The sequence below is a fragment of the Panthera leo genome, chromosome E2 (assembly GCF_018350215.1).
Source record: "Panthera leo isolate Ple1 chromosome E2, P.leo_Ple1_pat1.1, whole genome shotgun sequence".
Lineage (NCBI taxonomy): Eukaryota > Metazoa > Chordata > Mammalia > Carnivora > Felidae > Panthera > Panthera leo.
The window spans coordinates 13319255-13342519 of NC_056693.1; the positions used below are offsets into that span (position 1 = coordinate 13319255).

Below are 23265 nucleotides of genomic sequence, written 5' to 3' on the forward strand. Positions count from 1 at the left end.
ACAACTCTAGCGATCCCTGATGACTTGGGGCTTAGAATCCAGTGGGGAAGACAAAACACATGAATAGACAGACAGTGACTGCCCAGAGAGGTTGGGACTGTGACAGAGGAACCCCTGGAGGCTGGGGGAGCCCAGAAGAGGTACCTGGCCTGGTGGCTGGGAGAACAGAGAGGGCTTCCTGGGGGAGGACATGTCTGAGCTGAGCCCTCAAAGACCAACAGGAGTCAGCCAGGAAAGAGGAAGAACGTTCCAGAGGGAAACAGTCTATGTAGAGGCCCCATCACTATCTTTATGGGCTCTTAGTCCAGTGGGAGAAGCAAACTCACCCCCAGGGAATGGGAAGCCCAGAAGACATCTGACTTAGCTTGGCCTATAGCTCAGATCAGAGGCATGTGTAGGAGGGAACAGAAGGGTGTTCTAGGCAAGGAGAATAGACCATGTAAAGGCCTGGAAGCAGGAGGGTGTGACGCTTTTGAGGAACTAGGACACAGAATAGACAAAGAGTGAACTAGAGGGTGGAGGACCTTGTGGTTTTGAGCTGTACCCTCAAGGGCAGTAGGGAGGTGGAAGAGAAGTCCAAAGGCAGTGGCCAGAAAAGTCCTGGAAGGCCTCTCGGCAGGGGATGTAGAAGCTGGCCTCCAAGGAGAGAGGGGTCCCCCAGAGGAGGTTCTGGGCAAAGGCCAGAAGTGTGATGGCCCAGATGATGCAGGGCCCCCCTTTGCAGGCCGCAGAGCATGGTCTTTGCCTAGGGACACTGGGGAGGTGTGGGACGGTTTTGAGCAGGGAGGGACATGATCGGATTTATATTTTAGATCTCTGTGGCTATTATATGGGGTACGGATGAAGCATGTTTCTTGGGGATGAGTGTGTCTGTCCCCAGCTTGGGGGCCATTCCTGTCTGGGGGTGTGGGTGAGGGTGAGCACAGAATGGGAAGTACGTGTTCTATGTATACATGGTTTTCTGACCTTCAGGAGTGCCAGCCTGGTCGGTAGATGGGTCTAGGGGGATGAGAGTATTCTCTTGGGGGTCACAGAGGAGGAGGAGCTACTGAAATAGGGTTCTGAAGCATGCGTAGGAGTTTACGGGGTGAGAAAAGGGAACAGAAAAGAGAGTCTGGTGTGTCTCAGGAGCCGCGTCTCGGTTTGTCTGGTCTGGCTGGTCTGTTGGCTGAGAAATGAGGGCGCCACAAGCAGGGGAAGAATGGCCTTGAAAGTCATGCTGAGCATTAATGGGGAGCCACAGAAGGATTTTGAGCAGGATTTTGAACCTCTGGCCAAGCGGGGGGTGGATTGGAGACTTGATGTGCTTCTTTCAGGAGAGAATGAGTTCTGAACTGGGGCGGGAATGGAGGAGGTGGGAAGGGGCAGAGAGCACTGAGGCATGTTTGGGAAGTTTCACCAGTGAGACTTGGGGATCAGCTGGCTGGACGTTGGAGTAGGGAGGAGTCCAGGCGACTTCCAGATCCCCCTTGATCTCTCGTGCTTCCCAATGCCTATCACCTTTGAGAACCAACATGTTCCCCCATCTTTTAAACAATAAGCAGCTGACTATTTCCTTTCGTATGACATTTACCCTTTATTGTAACCAGTCCTCATAACATCCTCCTGAATGAGAGGCATTCTGCTTTTGAAAAGCAGGGGGTTTTGGGGTCGGATTTCTGTCCAGGATGCCATGGGGATTGGACCCATGATGGGTGGAAGGGGGAGATCTTGAACTTAGGGAGGAACTTGGGGAAAGCAGATGGTGACTGGCCTCTGGCATGCCCTTGACAAAATCACTTGTTGTGATTCTGGGAACCAAGCTTATATTTTGGTTGAGGCTGGCAAGCTCTGGGAGGACTGGTTGCCTGGTCTGGCTGAATCGTTCTTCATTCCCCAGACCACGGTTTGGGGTCTGCGTGATGTTCTCAGGGGCTCTGGTCCGAGCCTGAGGGAGAGCTGCCAACTTTAGTATTCTTTCTTTTGTGCATTTCTTCATTCCTTCATCCAGTGTTTCCTGAGCCCTTGTTCAGTGCCAGGTCCTGTGCTGGGCAAGGTCAGGGAGGGACCCAAGATGACTTAGGCCCAGGCCCTGTCCTATGGGTCTCCTCAGCTGCAGAAGGGGCAGACCCAGACATAGATGGTCCTGGCTCAGAGAAATGAGGCTTATAATGGAAAGTGAGAAGGCCAAAGAGAGGCACCTAAGCCAGCCAGGGGGCATCAGGGAAGGCTTCCTGGAGGAGGTGGGGAAGTTTGCTGGTACGAAGGGAATATGTGCTCCAGACAGAGGGAGAGGCTTGTGCAAAGGCCCCGCTCCTGACGGAGTTGCAAGCAGTGGGGTGATGTGAGACAAGGTGAGACTTCGAATGGTAGCTTAGGGAGCTGGACTTTCTTCTGGGGATGGTGGGGAGCCATGCAGGGCTTTTGAACAGGATAGGGCCAGGGCCAGATGCGAAGTTAGGACGATCTAAGACCCTTGTCAGGGCAAGACAGGAGGCCGAGGTGGAGGCTGAATCAGTGGTCCTGGTAAGAGAGGACGAGGCCTAGGCAGGCATGTTAGAATCACCGTCTTGAATCTTCCCACCAGCCTTGGTGGGTGGGGAGAGTATCTCCATTTTACTTCAAGGAAACTGAGGCTCAGAGAGCCCGTGGAACGAACGCAAGATCACACAGCTAGTGAGTGGTGGGTGAGCACCTCCAGTATGCTGATGAGTGTGGTGAGGGGCATGGGGGAAGGGGCTGGCCCAGGGTCCCCCAGCAGTTCAGGAGCAGAGCTGGAACCCAGGTCTAGTTTCCTGAGCCCCCTAGTGTGAGATGTGGGATGAGAGAACCTTCTGGAATCAAGACCTGGCAGAGAGCAAGAACAGTGACAGTGGCTAGGGCAATGGCACTTACGAAGCTCTAGGCCTCTCTTGTGGTCATAGTTGGATGTCAGCGGGGATTACAGTCATCCAAACACTCACCTGAGCCAGACGTCCAAGAACGCTCCCTCACAGGGCTGGCGGTTGCTGGTGGCCGCCAGCTGGAGGCTCAGCTGGGGCTGTCAGCTGGGATGCCTGCACGTGGCCCCTCCATGTGGCTCTGGCTTTTTCATAGCTTGTCTCTCTGAGGCTCTTCCCAGATGCAAGGGGCAAGGAGTCAGTCCTCACCTCTCAGTGATAGGAGTGGCCAAAATTTTGAATCTACCTCAGTACTGTTAGAACCCCACTTTACAAATGAAGGAACACATCCAGAGAGGTTAGCCCAAGGTCACACAGCTAGTAGCTAATAAGTGGCAGAACCAAGATGTGAGCCTGGGCAGTCTGGCTCAAGTCTGTGCCTTTAGCCACTACAGTAAACAGAGATGAGACCTGGGCGGGGGCCGAGAGGATCTGTGGTGCTCCAAGGTTCAGCCTTTGTCCGTGGGCCAAGAAACTGGCCCCTTTGTTTGGAGTTCTGATCAGTTCTGGAACGGGGGACCCTCCCAGAGGCCCTTTTCCACCCGGGAGTAGGCTTTTCTGCTCAGGCCTGGACCCTGCCCCTCAGGCTTAGTGTCCGAGGCTCAGAAATAAACAAGAGCAACTCTGTGTGACCACGGGGATGGGGTTCTTCTCTCTGCACTTCAGTTTTCCCATCTGAATGGTGGGAGGTGTTCAGCCTGGTCTCAGGAGCCCTTTCCAGGGCTGATACTGTAATTCCTTCTCTGGCTCCTGGCCCTCTTGCTGTCACAGGTCTGACCTCCCTGGGCTGTGAGACCAAGAGCCCCTTGAAGGCAGGGCTCAGGTCTGACTCCCCTTTGGGTCCCGAGCGTCATGTGGAGCAGGGCTTGGTGTTCTTGGCTGGGCTGCATGGAGGCCCGGGGAGAGGGTCCGCATCTGAGCCCAGCCCCTCTGTTCTCGCTGCCCAGCCCCAAGCCCCCAGCATCGGATCCTGCTGGACTTTCTTTTCCTGGACACGGAATGCACGTACGACTACCTGTTTGTGTATGACGGCGACTCTCCCCGAGGGCCCCTGCTTGCCAGTCTGAGTGGCAGCACTCGGCCTCCGCCCATCGAGGCTTCCTCAGGCAAGGTCGGTGTGGCCGGACCGCGGGGCTCTGGCCGGAGGTCTAGGTGGAGTTTGGAGGAAAGGGCGATAGAGACGCACAAGGAAACAGATGGGGAGGGGCGGAGGCAGCCAGAGAGACTTGGCATCAGACAGGACACAGGGACAAAGAAGGGTGGAGAGAGACAAAGACAGGAGGTGGGGACTCCTGGGGGGGATGGGGACAGGAGTGGACCCCCTCGCCGTCCAGTCCCCGGAACCCTGCCCGTCTTGTGCCTGCAGATGCTCCTCCACCTCTTCAGCGATGCCAACTACAACCTGCTGGGCTTCAATGCCTCCTTCCGCTTCTCCCTGTGCCCCGGGGGCTGCAGCAGCCACGGGCAGTGCCAGCCCCCTGGCGTGTGCGCCTGCGAGCCCGGCTGGGGGGGCCCTGACTGCAGCCTGCAGGAGTGCCCGGCCTACTGTGGCGGCCATGGCACCTGCGCTTCGGTGAGCCCAGCCCCCGCTGCGTCCCCCTGGGGCCCTGATCTGTGACCACACCTACCGCCCCATCTCCTGACTCTGCCCCTGCCTGAAACCCCCCTGCCACTCTGCCCTCTCCCATGACAGCAACCCCGCCAGGGACCCTCCCGTCACCCGCATACTCCCCTCTCCTTCCACACCCTGCCCCACCCCACCTTCATCTGGAGCCCCTCTTCTGCCTGAGCCCACTCCCGTCCTGCCCGTGACCTACCTCCCACCTGTGAACCCACCTGCCTTCCGCTTGCCAGATGCTACTCCATCCCCAACCCAGGCACTCTGTCTGGCCTTGGGCCCCCAGCCCCGACTTCTTCTTCTTCTTTTTAAATGTTTATCTATTTTTGAGAGTGCACAACCAGGGGAGGGGCAGAGAGAGGGGCACAGAGGGGGACAGAAGCATCTCCATGCTGACAGCGAGCTCGATGTGAGGTTTGAACTCACGAACTGTGAGATCATGACGTGAGCCGAAGTTGGGTGCTCAACTGACCGAACCACCCAGGCGCCCCCTCCAGCCCCAACTTCTGACTTCTGACCACTGACCTCGGGCCTCAGACTGAAGTCTTCCAGCCCAGGCTGACGTTGACCTCACCACTGTCCTTCTTCTCCAACCTCTCCTCTTGTTGTCTGTCCTCATTTTCCTCTCCGGGTCCTTCTGTCTTTCCCATTCCCCTATTTTTGTTGGTCTGTCTGCTTTTTTCTACCTCTCTTCCTCCCTCTTGATGTGTCACTGTGTCCCTTTCTTTCTCTGTCTGTTGGCCTGTCTCCTTCCTATCTCACTCCATCTCTCCTTTCCTGTCCATCTTTTTCCTTCTCCCTTTCTACCCCTTATGTCTCACTCTGGCTCTGGCTCTCCTCCCCCGTCTCTCTTTTTTCTCTCTCTATCCCTGCCTTTGTGTCCTGTCTCCCCTCCAGCCCCTGGGACCATGCCGCTGTGAGCCTGGCTTCCTGGGACGCGCCTGTGACCTGCACCTGTGGGAGAACCAGGGGGCTGGCTGGTGGCACAACGTGAGTGCCGGGGACCCTGCCTTCTCGGCCCGTATTGGGGCAGCTGGTGCCTTCCTGTCCCCGCCGGGGCTGCTGGCTGTTTTTGGAGGTGAGCAGAGGGGGTGCGTGTCTGGCTCCAGCAGCCTGCAGCCTGTGGCCAGGGCTTGAGGCCATCTCCCCTTCCGCAGGCCAGGACCTCAACAGAGCCCTGGGTGATCTCGTCCTGTACAACTTCTCTGCCAACACCTGGGAGCGCTGGGACCTGAGTCCTGCCCCGGTATGGACCCCGCCTTGCCCCTGCCCTGCTCAGAGGTGCCTGTCCACTCTGTGAGACCCAGCCAGCCACCACCCCACCCCCAACAGAGCGACACCCTCATCCCACGCGTCCCCACCCCTGCAGCTTGATACAGGCCCACCTACTCCTCCCGGTACTGCTTTTCTAGCTCTAATTTTCTTTTTTCTTCCTTTATCTCCTCTTCTGCATCTTCTTCTGTGGACCTCCTGTCTCTTTCTCTTGGTTTCTCTCTCCGATTTTGTCCCTGCCTCTTGGTTTTCTGCTCTCTCTTGGACTCTGTGTCTTCCCTCTGGGCTATCTGTCTCTCTTTTTCTCTGCCATCTCTGTTTCCTGCCTCCTCTGTCTCACTTCTGTTTTGTATTTGCATGTGTCTGTCTCTCTTTCCTCTCTTTGTGTATCTCTGTCTGTCTTTCTCTGTGTCTCTGTCTTTCCCTGTGTCTCTGTCTCTGTTACTCTTTCTGTGTGTCACCATCTGTCTCCCGGTCTCTTTCTCACAGGCTGCCCGTCACTCCCATGTGGCTGTGGCCTGGGCCGGCTCCCTGGTGCTCATGGGTGGTGAGCTGGCTGATGGCTCCCTCACCAGCGACGTGTGGGCCTTCAGCCCCCTGGGCGGGGGCCACTGGGAGCTGCTCGCACCACCTGGCTCCAGTTCCTCGGGGCCGCCAGGCCTGGCAGGTCACGCCGCCGCCCTAGTGGATGACATCTGGCTCTACGTGTCTGGCGGCCGCACCCAGCACGACCTCTTCTCCTCTGGCCTCTTCCGCTTCCGTCTCGACAGCACCAGTGGGGGCTACTGGGAGCAGGTGATTCCAGCGGGCGGGCGGCCTCCTGCCGCCACGGGCCACTCCATGGTGTTCCATGCTCCCTCGCGCACCCTGCTGGTTCATGGTGGACACCGGCCCTCCACCGCGCGGTAAGTGACCTGCCCTGCAGGGCCAAGCCTGGCCCAGTCCCCTGGGCCTTCAGTCTTTGCTGGTCTTCGCCCACTGATGCACTTCTGCAGTCATTCGGTCACTCACTAGGTCATTCAGTCCCTCACGTGCCCGCCCGCTCACTCATTCTCCATCCCTTCGTTCACTGTCTTGGCCAGTTCCTTCCCACACACTCCCACCCATCCATGCCCTCAGCCACACCCTGCTTGGAGGGCCAGCCCTGGCTAGATTATGCACGGAACCCGGTGATGAGCCAGAGCTGTGTCCTGCCCAGCAGGAGCCTCTCGTCCCAAGGGGACATAAACCCCGTCACAGCCGGTCTCACCCTGGGTGATCTCACAGCTCTTGAGAGCCCAAGGGAGGGGGAGAAGCCCTTCCTGCCCTGAGCTCCTCCCCTGCCGCTCCCTACAGGTTCTCTGTGCGGGTGAACTCCACAGAGCTCTTCCACGTGGATCGGCGCGTGTGGACCACCCTGAAGGGCCGGGATGGGCTCCAGGGCCCACGGGAGAGAGCCTTCCACACAGCCAGCGTCCTGGGCAACTACATGGTGGTCTATGGTGAGGAGGCTCCCTGATCCCGCCTGCCTGCCAGGGCCCCAAGCCCGCACTGAGCTGAGGCTCCCTGCACCGGTGTCCCCACGTCCGCCAGGCTTGCCAGCTGTGCCCTTTCCTCCTTTCCTAGGGGGCAACGTGCACACCCATTACCAGGAGGAGAAATGCTATGAAGATGGCCTCTTCTTCTACCACCTTGGCTGCCATCAGTGGGTGTCGGGGGCCGAGCTTGCCCCCCCGGGAACCCCTGAGGGTGAGTGGCCCGTCCGTTTTCCTGAGGGGCTTCTGAGAGTCGCGCTTCCCTGACAGTCTGGGCTTCAGGCAGGAGCCACCTCGGTCCTTGTAGGGTGAGCCAGACGTCCCTCTGGAGCTGGCTTCCGGGGGGGGCAAGCCTGTGCTGGAGGCAGGACAGGGGCACCGTTGCCATGGAGACCGGAAGCAGTTACAGCAGCGCGGGTCTAGGCTCCAGTCCAGGTTTTACCAGTTTCCAGCTGCCCCAGCGAAGTGCCTACCTACGTGGGACCTTTTCAAGGTCCTGTAATGGGCAAGTGGCAGAACCAGGACGGCTGTCCCCAAACAACCATTTGTGCAAAAATATCATTTAATCACCCCATGCCTCAGTTTCCCCATCTGTAAAATGGGGATGACGGTAACACTTAACCCACTGGGCTGTTGTGAGAATGAATTGAGATGGCTCAAAGATGGAGACAGCCTAGCGAAGAGCTCAGTATGTTGTCTTGTACAGTCAGAATCCGGCCCCAGGGCTTGCCTGGGAGAGGGGGGTGGAGAAACCTTCAAACTCATTGAATCCGACTACTTTGAGAATCAGAAGAAAGCCACAGGCCCTCTCCTCAGAAAGACGCTTGTAACACAAACTGGGCATATTATTTCAGGGGGCTGTGGACTTCTAGGGGGCCCATCTATTCTCCCCGCCCCCCTCCCCCCCCACAGAAGAATGAGGACAGAGAACAAGCATAAGGAAGGGACATTGACACTTAAGGAGTAGGCTGGGTGAAGGGTTCCCCCACAGAACCCTATTTGACCATCAGCAATAAAGCCTTGGGCTGGCATTCGAGGCCTTGAATCCAGGGCTCATCTCCCTGTCCCTGTTTCTCCTTTAGGCCAAAGGCCGAATCTTCCTCCTTTGTAGTTTGCAAGTCCCCAGGCCAAGTCCCATGTGTTTACAGAGCATACATTTCCGTAAGAGGGTGAGGGATCACTGATCACTGACCACTTACACATCAGTCAGGACCCTTGGCTCTAAGTGACCAATCCAACCCAGCCAGCTCGAGCAAAACCCAAGTTCTTGGCTCATGTGAGTGAAAACTGGCTTCAGGCTGGTCTGGATCTGGGTGCTTACGTGATGGCATCAGCTAGCCCTTGTTTGAGCTCACTTCATTCTGTGGCAGGTTTGTCATTTGTAAATGGTCACCAGCAGCCCTGGGACTATATCTACTCCTTTGAAATGCCCAGAGGGAAGGGGCGCCTGGGCGGCTCAGTCGCTTAAGCGTCTGGCTCTCGATTTCCACTCAGGTCATGATCTCGTGGTTCGTGAGATCGAGGCTTGTGTCTGGCGCTGTGCTGACAGTGCAGAGCCTGCTTGGGATTCTCTCCCTCTCTCTCTCTGTCCCTCCCCTGGTCGCACTCTCTCTGTTTTTCTTTCTCAAAGTAAAGAACGTTAAAAAAAATGTGTTTAAAATGCTCAGAGGGAAGAGGGTGCCTCTCTCCCAAGAATTGAAGGAACTGGGTCCTATTCTAGAACTTGTCGCTGACACTGATGGGCCTGGGCTAAACCCCACTGCTGCCAGAGGCAGGGTCAGCTCAACTTGAGCCTGTGGACTCTAGTGGGAGAGGGTGGTTTTCCAGAGGAAAATCAGAGTTGTCACCAGAAGGGAGGCTGGTGCCAGATAGACAATACCAGGAGAGAGCCAGGCACCCTGCCTCGTGGCTCCCTGAGGGCAGGAGGACAGTTCCATTTACAGAGGAAGAGACCAACTCAGAGAAGTTGAGTCTCTTGCCCAAGGCCACTCAGCAAGTTAGTAGGTGATCCATGACTTGAGCCCAAGTAGGTGGTAGACATAGGAATCGAAGCCAAGTTTTTCTGACCCCCAAGATCATGCTCTGTCTTCAAGGTGGTTTGCACAGTGGTGTGGAAGCTCTGGCAGGTATGGGGCCAGACATGCTAGGAGGGCTTCCTTGGGCACGCTGGGTTAAAGCAGGAAGTAGCAGGTTGGGCTGAAGCATAGGAGAGTCGGGTAGTCCTCTGGACAAGGAAGCCGTGGTTAGAGGGACAAGGGAAGACTGGTTAGAGTCTCATGTCCTTGTTGGGGGGGGGATCTGTATTCTCCTAGGCCGAGCAGCACCTCCCAGTGGTCGATACTCGCATGTGGCGGCTGTGCTTGGTGGCAGTGTCCTGTTGGTGGCTGGGGGGTACAGTGGCCGGCCTCGTGGGGACTTGATGGCCTACAAGGTGCCTCCCTTTGTGTTCCAGGCGCCTGCTCCGGACGTGAGCACCGGGGTGATAGGGAGAGGGCGGCTGGGAAGGAGGTAGCATGGTTCCCATGGAGGAGGGAGAAAGGCGGGGTGGGTCCCTGGGAGAAGGACTGGGGTCCCTAGGGATACGAGAGGAGGGAGGTTGGTCCCCAGGTTCAAGGGGGGAGGAACGGAGGTCCCTGGGGCTGAGGGCAGAGCAGATAGGGATCCCCAAGGTGCTGAGTGAGCAGTGGAGGCTCCCCGGGATGATCACAGGGAGTGGGGATGCGGGAGCAGGCTCCAGGTCTGAGGAGCCCCCTCTCCCACTCCCCGTCTCTGCAGTACCACTTAGACTACTGCTCCATGTACATGGACCACAGCGTCTGCTCCCGAGACCCTGAATGCAGTTGGTGTCAGGGGGCCTGCCAAGCTGCACCACCTCCTGGGACCCCGTCTGGGGCTGTGAGTGACCGTCCCAGCTCTGTCTCCTAGTGCAGAGACACGGCCGTCAGCGTCTCCCTCTGTCTAAACCAAGCAGAGAAGGACTTTCTCTCACTTGGGACACTTGTTTTCACACCTAAGATTGGCATTCCTGACCCCTCAACCTCTGACCCCTCCCAGCGCTTTTGAGCTTGTGACCCTGTCCCCAGATCCCTTAACTCCTGTCCTGTTGCTCTTCCTCATTCCAAGTGGCTTTCAAGTCCCTTCTCTAATTTCCTGGCGCCTTCCACCCCACTACTCCTGAATCTACAGTCCTTTCCAGATCCTTTAAGCCCCTGTGGACAGTAACCCCTGTCCCCTCCCCTCCCTGTAGTGTCCAGCTGCCAGCTGCCTGGGCCTGGGCCGCCTTCTGGGTGACTGCCAGGCCTGCCTGGCCTTCAGCGGCCCGACAACTCCTCCCCGGGGGCCCGGCGCTCTGGGCTGGTGCGTGCATAATGAGAGCTGCCTCCCTCGGCCTGGTGAGTGCCCATTGGCAGTGTGGGAGGGGGCGGCACAGCGCCCCATGCTGACCTTCTCCCCCCCCCCCCCCGGTCCTCACAGAACAGGCCCGCTGCCGAGGGGAGCAGATCTCAGGCACCGTGGGCTGGTGGGGGCCTGCACCTGTCTTCGTCACATCCCTGGAGGCCTGCGTCACCCAGAGCTTCCTGCCTGGCCTGCACCTGCTCACTTTCCAGCAGCCGCCCAACGCCTCCCAGCCCGACAAGGTGGGGAGCCAGGGGGTGGGGCCCAGCGTGGAGTGTTGAAGGGTCTGGTCCTGGGGTCTTTGTTTTTCAAATGGTTCTATACAACTATTGTGTTTGCCTCATAAGTCTCTACATTCAAGGGTCCGATTTTTAAAAATTGTGCTAAAACACACAGTGTAAAATTTTACATAGTGTAAAATTTACCAGCACTGATATTAAGCACATTCACAATATTGTGCAACTATCACCACCTGGTTCCAGAACAGTTTTGTTACCCTGAAGAGAAACCCCAGATCCTTAAGTAATCCCTCTCTATTCCCCCTCTCCCTCTGGCCCCTGGCCAGCCACTAACCTTTTACTGGTTAGTGGTTGACAGTCTACTAACTCTGGATTTGCCAACTGTGGATATGCCTTATAAATGGAATCATACACGTTGTCTTCTGTGTATGGCTTTTTTCACTTAAAGTAGTGTTTTCAGTATTCATCCATGTTGTAGCATGCCTCAGAATTTCGTTCCTTTTTATGGGTGAATGATATCCTCTTGTATGACTCTGCCAATCCATTCATCAGCTGATGGCTGTTTATACCTGTTGGCTATTGGGAATAGTTCTGCTGTGAGCATTCATGGATAAACCATTTTGCATACATATTTGCTTTTTTTCAACTCATTTTTTAATGTCTATTTTTGAGAGAGAGAGACAGAGTGTGCATGGGGGAGGGCAGAGAGAGAGAGAGAGAGGAAGACACAGAATCTGAAGCAGGTTCCAGGCTCTGAGCTGTCAGCACAGAACCCGACACGGGACTCGAACTCAGGAGCCGTGAGATCATGACCCGAGTTGAAGTCAGACACATAACCCTCTGAGCTGCTTAGGCGCCCCCGTGTTTGCTTTTAAAAAATATTTTATTTTTTTTAATTGAAGTATAATTGGAATACAATATTATGTTAGTTTTTAATGTAGAAAAGAATGATTTGAAATTCGTATGTATTGCAATAAACACCTATTGTCAGCTCTTTTGGGCTTATATCCAGGAGCAGAATTGCTGGGTCATATGGTGATTCAATGTTTAGCTTATGCAGGAACCACCGAACTGTTTTCCACAGTGGCTACTTCTTGATTTTTAAAAGTTGTATGGTTAAAAAATCACAGTGATGTAAAAAGTTGTTAAGCAAAAAGGGTCTCCATCTATACTGCTCCCTATCTAGAGCAGTATGGGAAGCTCTCCCTAGCATCTCCCCAACTTAAGACCACCCTGACTCTTCCTGGAAGATCCATTTGGATTTCTTTTATATCCTTGCAGAATCTGCCTATTCAGATACATGTGAATGTGACATTGAATTATTTTTCTTTCTTGCACAAAAAGTAATATTCTATCTTTTATTTCTTTTTTCAAAAAATTTATTTGTTTATTTTGAGAGAGAGAGTGAGCGAGCACACGCACTCACACGAGCAAGAAGGGGGCAGAAAGAGAGAGGGAGAGAGAATCCCAAACAGGCCCCGCACTGTCAGTGTGGAGCCCGACTCGGGTCTTGATCTCACGTGAGATTGTGACCTGAGCTGAGATCAAGTGTCAGGCACTTAACTGACTGAGCCACCCAGGTGCTCCTTCCTTTTATTTCTTAATTTTTTTTAATGTTTATTTATTCTTGAGAGAGAGAGACAGCCTGAGTTGGGGAGAGGCAGAGAGAGAAAGAGGGAGACAGGATCTGAAGCAGACTTCAGGCTCTGAGCTTTCAGCACAGTCAGGCTTGAACTCATGAACTGCAAGATCATGACCTGAGCCAAAGTTGGACGCTTAACCGACTAAGCGCTCCAGGAACCCCATTCCTTTTGTTTCTTAACATATCCTGGCAAGCTCCTTAGAATTTAGAAAACACCTCATTTTTTTGTTTTGTTTAAAGCTTTGTAATAGTCCATTTAGATTCTAGGGCTGTAGTGCTGCAGTTTATTTAAACAGCCTCCCATTGACGAACACATGGGTTATTCCATTTTTTTGCAATTATAAAACACACACTAACAAATTACGTAGTGTGTCTGTCACTTTGAATGTTGGATCTGGACTCTTTTTTTTTTTTTTTTTTAAACTTATGTACTGGTTTGTTGTATAACAGAGAACACGTTACAGAGGGCGAGGCCCTGAAGGGCTGTGAGCGAAGGAGCACTGTCCTCATGGAGCTGGGGTGCCTCCCCTCGCTGGCGTGGATGTGTTCACTAACCTGGAAGTTCTCCAAACCCTGTAGTTAAGGGACTTAAAAAAAAAAAATCTGGACTCTTTAAGGGTTTAGGTGGAAAGGTGAAATGTCAGGGAAGAGGCTCCTGAAAGGTCTGGGGTCCTAGATTTTACTGAGAGAAGTGATGAGCAGAGGCCGGGACCCTGTTGTCTGTTGTCTGAGTTGAAGTCCCAACTCAGAGTGCCCCTGGCCTCAGTCTCATGTTTCATAAAATAGGGAAGGAGGTTGGGTGTGGACACCGAGGGGCCATGCAAAGAGACACTCACACATCCCCTTCTCCCTGGCTGGCACAGGTCCTGATTGTCCGCAGTACGACCATCACTCTGACGCCCAGCCCAGAGACTGACGTGTCCCTGGTCTACCGTGGCTTCATCCACCCACTGCTGCCAGGAGGGCCCGGGGGGCCAGGGGCTGAGGATGTAGCTGTGTGGGCCCGGGCCCAGCGTCTACATGTCTTGGCCCGGATGGCCCGTGGCCCTGACACAGAGAACATGGTGAGGGTGCTTGAACGTTCAGGGGGGCTGCTAATTACAAGTATGGGGGCTGGGGTATATAGTGCCAGGGGAAGACTAGGGAAAAATCAGAGGCATGGGATATATCCTTAGTGGAGGGAGGCCCTGGGGTTTTCAGTTATGAGTGGAGTTTGGGGGGAATTTTGAAGAAGGTGGGGAACATCTGAGTTACTAAATCCGATTTCCCTGAGGTGGGTTGTTGGAGGGTTTAGGGGTTCGCAGGGGTTCTTGGGGTCTAAGGAACTCTGAGGCCCTCTTCCCAGGATGGAGGTGAGTGCTAGGTGGGTTTGGGGCTCTTGGAGGTTTCAGGGGTTAGGGTGGCACTGGAACATTCTGAGGCCCCTGTCTGTCCCCCACCCTTACCCAGGAGGAGGTAGGGCGCTGGGTGGCTCAGCAGGAGAAGGAGACAAGGCGGCTGCAGCGCCCGGGGTCTGCTCGCCTCTTCCCACTGCCTGGCCGGGGCCACAAGTATGCGGTCGAGATCCGGGGCCAGCTCAATGGCTCGGCAGGCCCTGGGCACAGTGAACTTACCCTGCTGTGGGACCGGACTGGCGTGCCAGGTGGCAGCGTGAGTACCCAGGCCCTGGCCTCTGACCCTTCACCCAGGCCCTGACTTCAGTTCCCCGGAGCTTTCTGAATGCCAGAGCACAAATTCTAACCCTCTTGACCTGACCTCTTACCCCTTGACTCTTGAACTCTGGGCCTCACCTTGAGCCCTCTAGGCCCCAACCTCCGACCCCCAGACTCTGACCTGATCTCACATTCTGACTCCTGCCCTGACCTCACTGGCCCTGACTTCTGCCCTCTGTACTTTGACCTCTAATCTCTAGATTCTCTCAGACCCTGATGCCCTCTTGTCTGCTCATCCTAAATCCTGACTTTCTACATGCTGAAGTTCTCAACTTTGTCTGCAGACACTGAAGTCTGTAGCCCCAAACCCTGACCCCTACCCCCAACCTCGGCTCTTGCCCTGTGACTCGGAGTGTGGACCCCTGATCCTAACGTGAGCACTTCCCGCAGGAGATCTCCTTCTTCTTTCTGGAGCCTTATCGCTCTTCAGCCTGTTCGTCCTACTCCTCCTGCCTGGGCTGCTTGGCGGACCAGGGCTGCGGCTGGTGCCTGACCAGCGCCACCTGCCACCTGCGCCAGAGCGGGGCCCACTGCGGGGACGACAGGACCGGCGGGTCCCTGCTGGTGCTGGTGCCTGCCCTCTGCCCGCTCTGCGAGGAGCATCGTGACTGTCACGCCTGTACCCAGGTGCCTGCCAAGCCGCAGAGGGGAGGTCTCGAGACAAAAGCAGCCAAATCGGGCGACTGGAAAAGGGGGAGGGCCCCTGGAGTTGGTACGGGCATCCGAGGGGTCCCCCTGGGGGCAGTGGCAGGAGGCAGGTGGAGCTGTTGTCTTTGATCTACAGTTGAGAGCCGGGTAGGGAGCAGAGGAGAGGGGCTGGAGAATGGGCTCCTGGCAATCAGGACTCTCTCTGTTGTCACTGCCAGAAACCCAAGTTGGTACCTCCTTACCAGAGGAGCATTTATGGGCTCAGGCTCCAGAGTCCAGGAGTAGGTCTTTAGGCCTGTGATCAGACCGTGTCGTCAGGCATCCATCTCTCTTCATTCTATACCCTTGCTTCCCTGGAGGTTCATTCCTCAGGGGTTGCAAGGGATTCACAAGGGCTCCAGACCGTTGTCCCCCCACTCAGCTACCCGAGTCCTAAGTGGAAGAGAGCAACTTTCCGTCCTCACCCCACTCTCGCCCCCCAGTTCAACGGAAGTCCTAGAAGGACATTTCACTGGCTCTGGTTGGGTCTTGTGCCGACTTTCATACCCGTCTGTGAGGCTGAGGGGGAGGACGTGTGGCCCTGTCCACATCTGAATCTTAAGGATAGATCAGCCCTATCTGGACCACACGTAGGGGTTCTGTTGCCCCAAAAGGCAGTGGCTGTTGGGAAGGCAGTTCCCATGGATCTTCAGCCGTGGCTGGAGGGGAAAGTCTGGAGAGGATGGCAGTTGGGGGGGGAGGTGGGCTTGGAGGGGTGGTCTGGGGGGTGGGTGGGTGAGGGAGGCAGCTGCTGGTTGAGCTGGGGATGGAGCCTGTGCTGGCAGCCCAAGGGAGATGGCTAAGCTGGGCTCTTCCTCCTTCTTAACTCCCCAGGACCCCTTCTGCGAGTGGCATCAGAGCACCAGCCGCAAAGGGGATGCAGCGTGCAGCCGGCGGGGCCGGAGTCGGGGCGCCCTGAAGAGCCCAGAGGAGTGTCCCCCGCTCTGCAGCCAGTGAGCCGCCTGGGCCCAGGGAGAGGGTATGGGGAGGGTTTGTGGGGGCCGGTTTGACCCTGTCCCTGCTCCCCGCCCCCAGACGCCTAACCTGTGACGACTGCCTGGCCAACTCCAGCCAGTGTGCCTGGTGTCAGTCCACCCACACCTGCTTCCTGTTCGCTGCCTACCTGGCACGGTACCCGCACGGGGGCTGCCGTGGCTGGGACGACAGGTACAGTCTTGTCAGGGTGGCGGGGCTCCCAGAGAGGAGAATGGAGCCGGGGGGTGGGCGGTGGGACGCCCACCACGCCTGTCGCCCTGCAGCGTGCACTCAGAGCCCCGGTGCCGGAGCTGCGACCGCTTCCTGACCTGCCACGAGTGTCTGCAGAGCCATGAGTGCGGCTGGTGCGGCAATGAGGACAACCCCACGCTGGGACGGTGAGGCAGGGGACAGTGAGGCCAGAGGGTGGGGCGGGGGATGCGGCTCTCCTTCCGCCCTAATTCTAATGGCCTGTTTCTCTGCTCCTTCACCTTTTCTCTGTTTTTCTTCCCTTCCCCTCTCTCTCCGGTTCTCTCTCTTTTCTCCACTCCTACCCGGGCTCTGTGGCTGTTTTGTTCTCATTCTTCCTTCTTGTCTTTCTGTTTCTGTCTTTCCTTCTCTCTCCCTTTCACTGTCTCCCTGTCTCTGTCTCTTGTTTCTCTCTGTTCCCACCCCCTTCTTCACCTCCTGCCCCCCCCAGGTGCCTTCAGGGGGACTTCTCGGGGCCTCTGGGTGGGGGTAACTGCTCCCTGTGGGTGGGGGAGGGCCTGGGGCTGTCTGTGGCCCTCCCTGCCCGCTGGGCATATGCCCGCTGTCCAGACGTGGACGAGTGTCGCCTGGGCCTGGCGCGGTGCCACCTGCGGGCGACCTGCCTGAACACACCCCTCAGCTACGAGTGTCACTGCCAGCGGGGCTACCAGGGCGATGGCATCACATACTGCAACCGCACGTGAGTGGGTGCGGGTTTCCATGGAGATGTCGCCCCAGGGCTGGGGCACGTGGAGATGGAGGGAGGAGGTGATCATGGTGCTGGGGTGCCTCTCTGGAACCAGCATCCCCAGTGAGCCCGGGGTTTTTACCTTGCGGGGTAGGCCTTCATTAGAGTGACAGGGTCCCCAGTGTGACACTAGTTACTGTGGAGACGGGTCATCCATGGACTACGGGCCATAGTCTTCAGCGTTGCCATGGAAATGGAGGAGGACCAAGTTGAAAGGGGTTTTCACAGAGAGCAGATCACCAATGGTGATACGTGGTTACTATAGAGACAGAAGTTACCACGTGCAATGGGGTTACCTTGGAGACAGGGCCGCCTACGGAGCCCAGGACCGTGGAACAGGCAGTCGCTTGTGATGGCGTTGCCATGGAGATGATGGGTTGGAATGGGGTGTGTCGGGGGGTGCCTTGGGGGCCGAGGGCCTCCTAGCCCTTCCGTGCTCCTGCCACGCCCTCAGGTGCTTGGAAGACTGTGGCCATGGTGTGTGCAGCGGTCCCCCTGACTTCACCTGCGTGTGTGACCTGGGCTGGACGTCAGACCTGCCCCTGCCCACGCCCGCCCCGGGACCCCCCGCGCCCCGCTGCTCCCGGGACTGCGGCTGCAACTTCCACAGCCACTGCCGCCGGCGGGGGCCTGGCTTCTGTGATGAGTGCCAGGGTGAGCGGCCATATCCCCACCCCCGGGGCCAGCTCCAGTTTCCTTTCTCTGCCTGGGCTTCTGGGTCTCCTCTCCCAGCTGTGGATCCCCCTGTCCCATTGCCTGCTTCTGACCCCAAACAGTTTCAGTGCCACTCCCCATCCTGGGACTTGGCTATTCCTCCCCAGTCTGGGCCCCTGCTTACCTTCCTTTGAAGCAGCCAGGTGGGGTCAGGGATCAGCTGAGCCAGTTGTCGGGCCCCTCCTGCCCTTGCCCTGACTCTGTGTCCCACCTGCTGGGGCCCCCACAGACTGGACGTGGGGGGAGCACTGCGAACGGTGCCGGCCCGGCAGCTTTGGCAACGCCACGGGCTCGGGCGGCTGCCGGCCCTGCCAGTGCAACGGGCATGGGGACCCGCGCCGCGGCCACTGTGACAACCTCAGCGGGCTCTGCTTCTGTCAGGACCACACCGAAGGTGCCCACTGCCAGCTCTGCTCCCCTGGCTACTATGGGGACCCTCGGTGAGCCAGGGGCCAGCCAGGTGGGCCAGGGTGTGGTTAGGGATGTGGTAGGACAGGGCAAGGCTGGTCTGACGCTCTTATTCTTTCCTCCGTCTCCCCAGGGCTGGTGGCTCCTGTTTCCGGGAGTGTGGGGGGCGTGCCCTCCTTACCAACGTGTCCTCAGTGGCGCTGGGCTCACGCCGGGTTGGGGGGCTGCTGCCTCCAGGCGGTGGGGCAGCGAGAGCTGGGCCAGGCCTGTCCTATTGCGTGTGGGTTGTCTCAGCCACCGAGGTGCTGCAGCCCTGTGCCCCTGGGACCCTCTGTCCCCCCCTCACCCTCACCTTCTCCCCCGACAGCAGCACCCCCTGCACGGTGAGTGCCGAGGGTGCCAGAGTTCAGGCCCATGTTTCCCCCACCCAGTCTGAATCCTCAGACAGGCCCTGACCCTATATCCCTTTTTCTTTATCCTTCAAACCCTAAGCTCCCTTCCTCAGACCCCAGACCTTCATTCCTCAGCCCACAGACCCTCCCATTCCCCAGATCACCTCCTACTTCCTGAGCCCCCCGTTCCCCATTCCTCGGTCCAGGCATGGTTAGTATCTGTACAATGTGTGTGTGCCAACTCTGGCCAGTAGGTAGGAGCTGCCAGGAGCTGGGCATCAAGAACGAGGCTCCATGCAGAGTGCCTGATCCGTCGATTAGCCATGTCTGCTGTGAGCTTGGGAGGGGAAGGGTAGCCTCCGTGCCACAGTTTGACAGTCTGCCCAGAAGTTTCAAGCAGCTCGTTTCCCGGTCTCAGATTGCCCTCTCCTTTTGAGCTCCTCCTCCTCCCCAAACGTCCCCAAGCATCCCTCTTTCTCAGCCTTACTGTCCTGATCCTTCACTCTGCATCCTTCACTTCCAGCTGAGCTATGTCCTGGCCTTTGATGGATTCCCGCGCTTCCTGGACACTGGTGTCGTCCAGTCGGACCGTAGCCTCATTGCTGCCTTCTGTGGCCAGCGGCGGGACAGGCCTCTCACTGTGCAGGCCCTGTCTGGTATGGTGGCTGGGGAAAGCGGGACCCTGTCCTGGACTATGGAGCCCTTGTCCCTGTACCTTGCTCCCTGAGGTGGGCTCACCTTGCTCCCTGAGCAAGGTCCCTTGCTCCCTGCTCTTGAGGTGGGCTCAAGACCCAGCCCAACTCTGCCCCTGACTTCCTGGGTGATGCTGTCCCTTGCTACATCTGGGCCTCAGTTTCTTCAGCTGAGAGGCTAATAGGATTGCCCTGGCTGGGCTGCTTCTCTGAGAGAAGGCCCATGTGGGACAAGTCTTTGGGGTACGCAGAATGTGGCTGGCGTGAAGGCCCCTGACTGTCTCCTCAGCCTGGTGGTTCTCAACAGGGCGGGGGTGGGGGAGGATTTTGCCCCTTGGGCCTTTTGGCTAAGTCTAGAGACATTGCGATCGTCACGAGTGCTGCTGGTGTGTCACGGGTGGAGGCTGGAGATACGGCTGTGCCTTCTGCAGCGCACAGGATGGCCCCCACAACCAAGAATTACCAGGCCCGTTACATCAGCAGTGCTGAGAGGTTGGGAAACCAGCCTTGTCTGATGGAGTTGCGCTAAAAATAATTTGTTACCTGTGGCGGCTGAAGGTCCCGAATTTGGAAATACTTCCTGTTCACGTCATAAATCGGAGTGGTTCCGGGGCTGGAAGAGAGGGCGGAGTGGTAGTTGGCCTGCTGGGGACTGCACGCGACCCCGGAGCCCTCCACAGACAGCAACTAGAACTAGGGGCCCTCGATTTCACTTCACCCAGCAAATGTGTACAGAGCACCTTCAGTGAGCCCCACCCGAGCTGGGTGCCCGGGGCGTACAGCAGAACAAGGGACGCAGGTGGGGAGGAAGAGGGTAACAAACAGCATCAACACATTTTAGTCAGAATAGTGACACCTTTGCTAAGGGATGAGAGGAAGCAGAAAGGAGGCACCTGGCCTGTCTGGAGGGTTGGGGAGGGCTTTTTTTAGAGGTGAGATTTCACTGGAGGCCTGAAGGGGGCGGTGTGGGAGAGGGAGGAGGGTTCTTCTCCAGGCTCTGGAGGCCAGAAGAGCAGCAGGTGCCCAGGCCCGGAGAGGCAGTCTGGGGACCCGCCCTGCTAGAGCACAGAGGGCTGGGAGAGTGGGAGGCCTTGAGGTCAGAGGGCCTATGGCATCTCCACTATTAACATAACTTTATCAAGGCATTATTATTATTATTTAAAAAATGTGTTTAATGTTTATTTATTTTTGAGAGAGAGAGCATGAGCAGGGGAGGGGAAGAATCTGAAACAGGCTCCAGGCTCTGAGCTGCCAGCACAGAGCCCAATGCGGGGCTCAAACCCACGAACCGTAAGATCATGACCCGAGCCGAAGTCGGATGCTCAACTGACTGAGCCACCCAGGCGCCCCTTATTATTATTATTTTAAAGTTTATCTATTTTGAGAAAGAAAGGAAGAAAGCGTGCGCATATACAGGGAAGGGGCAGAGAAAGAGAGGGAGAGAGAGAATCTCAAGCAGGCTCCACACCGTCAATGCAGAGCCCAATGCGGGGCTCAAACTCACAAACCGTGAGATCATGACCTGAGCGGAAACGAAGAGTTGGAAGCATTAACCGACCGAGCCACCCAACGCCCTCCCCACCCCCGACATTATTTACACCCATGAGGAATTCCTGCCCCTCTCCCTCACCACTGATCTATTCTGTAAGGAGACTCGGTCTTAGGTCAGAGCTGTAGGGAGCTGTGGAGGGTTCGGAGCTTGCCGGTGATGGGGTTGGGATTGGAATTTGATGGGTTGGATGAGGGAGAGAGTGTGCAGGGTGCAGAACAGCTAAGCATGGCAGTGATTATAAGTTACAAGGAGTGCCTTCCTCCCCTGCCCAGTTACACTGGATTTTCTCTAAACCTGGGGGTAGAGCAGCGTCCTGGAGCCCAGCCCTGCCACAAGTCTCTGGCCTCTCTCCCCCACAGGCCTGCTTGTCCTGCACTGGGAGGCCAACGGCTCCTCATCCTGGGGCTTCAACGCTTCCGTGGGCTCTGCCCGCTGCGGGTCAGGGGGCCCGGGGAGCTGCCCTGTCCCCCAGGAGTGTGTGCCCCAGGACGGGGCCGCAGGTGCTGGACTCTGCCGATGTCCTCAGGGCTGGGCTGGCCCCCACTGCCGCATGGCTCTGTGTCCCGAGAACTGTAACGCCCACAGCGGGGCGGGGACTTGTAACCAGGTATGGGGGGGCGGGGGTGCACAGGACAAGCCGTGTGGGACAGGGGTGGTGGTCAGGGCTCCCTCTGAGTCCCCGTCTGCTCTTCCCCAGAGCCTGGGTGTGTGCATCTGTGCTGAGGGCTTCGGGGGTCCTGACTGTGCCACGAAGCTGGACGGCGGGCAGCTGGTCTGGGAGACCCTCATGGACAGCCGCCTCTCAGCTGTGAGTTGTGGATGCCACTCCTGCAAGGAGGTGCCACACAGCCTACTTCCTGGATCATTGCCCCCCCCCCCCCCCCCGCCCAATTCCTGGGACCAGCCCCCAGACCCCACATGCAGCCTGACACTTTATAGTGACGTTAGCCTGACCCCTCCTGTCCCCACCTCCACCCCCAGGACACTGCTAGCCGATTCCTACACCGCTTGGGGCACACCATGGTGGAGGGACCTGATGCCACCTTGTGGATGTTTGGGGGCCTGGGCCTGCCCCAGGGGCTGCTAGGAAACCTGTACAGGTGAGGGATGCCTCCGGGAGGTGGGATACCTGAGTGAGAGAAGGTCACCTGAGGAGATGCTGAGATGTCTGTCACATGAGTCCCTTCGGGGGCAGAAAAAAACCACCTGGTGTAAAACAAAAACAAACAAATCTCTGCAGGCAGACATCCCAGAAGATGATGGGGCACTTGTCACAGGAGGCTCATCTCAGGGTCTGGGATACTGTTTTGGGTGGTGCTACCCCGGGTGGGGGGGGATGGTAAGATGATAGGGGGTCACCCTAGGGGATGTTGGGGTAACTATGTGTTGAGGGGGGTCACCCCAGAGGATACTGGGATGACTCTAGTTAAGACTTGGATTTTGCACCTTGGCGCCAGGTACTCCGTGAGCGAGCGACGGTGGACACAGATGCTGGCGGGAGCCGAGGATGGGGGCCCGGGCCCCTCCCCTCGCTCCTTCCACGCGGCTGCCTATGTGTCCGCCGGCCGTGGTGCCATGTACCTTCTGGGGGGACTCACGGCCGGGGGTGTCACCCGCGACTTCTGGGTCCTCAACCTCACCACCCTGCAGTGGCGGCAGGAGAAGGTGAGCCTGTCTCCTTTCCTCCAGCCCCCACAGTCCGTCTCCAGCAGGGGTGACCAGAGCCGCTCCTGCCGTTTCACCTCCAGAGGATGTAGCTCCCCCCCGCCCCGCCCCTCCGGGCTCCAGCACACGTCCTAAAGTTGAAGTTTACTAGCCATCCTGGGTCGCGCTGTATTCCCAACCCAGTCCGTGGCCAAGCGGATGTGATCCTCCTGTCCGTGAGGCGGGGACACAGCCCACTGTGTGGAGAGGGTACAGTCAGCCCCACACAGCCAGAGTGAGAGAGAAGAGCAAGGGCTTCCAGAAGAAACACCAGGCTGCCCCTACCTGCGTCAGTGACCCCGAGCAGGCAGAAATGACTCGACGCCCATGCACACCTGCTGGGACCAGGCTGGGCATGTTGGAAGCTTGGGGTCTGACCAGCTCTGAGCAGCTCAGCACCTCCTTAGCAGCTCAAGGGGGGTGTCCGGAGTTCTGAGTCTCCTACCTGCTAGATTACCCCTAACCCCCTGCTCCCTGGTGACCTCTGCCCTGTGTCCCCAGGTTCCTCAGACTGTGGACTTGCCAGCCGTTGCCGGTCACACCCTAACTGCCCGCCGCGGCCTGTCCCTGCTCCTGGTGGGCGGTTATTCCCCCGAAAATGGCTTCAACCAGCAGCTGTTTGAGTACCAGCTGGTGACTGGCACCTGGGTGTCCGGAGCCCAGAGCGGGACACCCCCCACAGGTCAGGCTGGGGACAGGGAGGACACAGCACCTTGGACGCCTGGCCATCCAGGGCTCTGTGTAGGCTCTCTGTCCACTGCCACACCCTATGGTCACTGTCCCTTATAGCTGGTTGTCTCCCTGTCTTCCCCCCCATGCCCACCAGATTCTCA

The 23265-nt window shown here is 57.4% G+C and overlaps 1 protein-coding gene and 1 long non-coding RNA gene across 2 annotated transcripts in view; one reads left to right on the forward strand and one right to left on the reverse strand.

Annotated features, from left to right (window-relative positions):
- Positions 1-23265, forward strand: part of MEGF8 (multiple EGF like domains 8) — a 41427-nt gene that overhangs the window by 1726 nt on the left and 16436 nt on the right. Inside the window, exons 2-28 of the mRNA XM_042920427.1 lie at positions 3866-4029; positions 4285-4491; positions 5434-5614; positions 5694-5782; positions 6298-6713; positions 7144-7289; positions 7414-7536; positions 9635-9789; positions 10098-10217; positions 10570-10714; positions 10797-10960; positions 13463-13663; positions 14049-14249; positions 14702-14938; positions 15833-15951; positions 16034-16165; positions 16258-16371; positions 16674-16922; positions 17425-17624; positions 17914-18124; positions 18226-18475; positions 19008-19140; positions 21088-21335; positions 21426-21536; positions 21710-21828; positions 22186-22393; positions 22934-23114. Of these exons, the coding sequence (XP_042776361.1) occupies positions 3866-4029; positions 4285-4491; positions 5434-5614; positions 5694-5782; positions 6298-6713; positions 7144-7289; positions 7414-7536; positions 9635-9789; positions 10098-10217; positions 10570-10714; positions 10797-10960; positions 13463-13663; positions 14049-14249; positions 14702-14938; positions 15833-15951; positions 16034-16165; positions 16258-16371; positions 16674-16922; positions 17425-17624; positions 17914-18124; positions 18226-18475; positions 19008-19140; positions 21088-21335; positions 21426-21536; positions 21710-21828; positions 22186-22393; positions 22934-23114 (4824 nt within the window). The remainder of the gene's footprint in view (positions 1-3865; positions 4030-4284; positions 4492-5433; positions 5615-5693; positions 5783-6297; positions 6714-7143; positions 7290-7413; positions 7537-9634; positions 9790-10097; positions 10218-10569; positions 10715-10796; positions 10961-13462; positions 13664-14048; positions 14250-14701; positions 14939-15832; positions 15952-16033; positions 16166-16257; positions 16372-16673; positions 16923-17424; positions 17625-17913; positions 18125-18225; positions 18476-19007; positions 19141-21087; positions 21336-21425; positions 21537-21709; positions 21829-22185; positions 22394-22933; positions 23115-23265) is intronic.
- LOC122208966 lies at positions 18290-22159 on the reverse strand. Its single transcript, XR_006197384.1, has 3 exons — positions 21858-22159; positions 19720-19789; positions 18290-18363 (listed from the first exon to the last, which is right to left on the reverse strand). It is a non-coding gene; the product is annotated as an uncharacterized LOC122208966 (long non-coding RNA).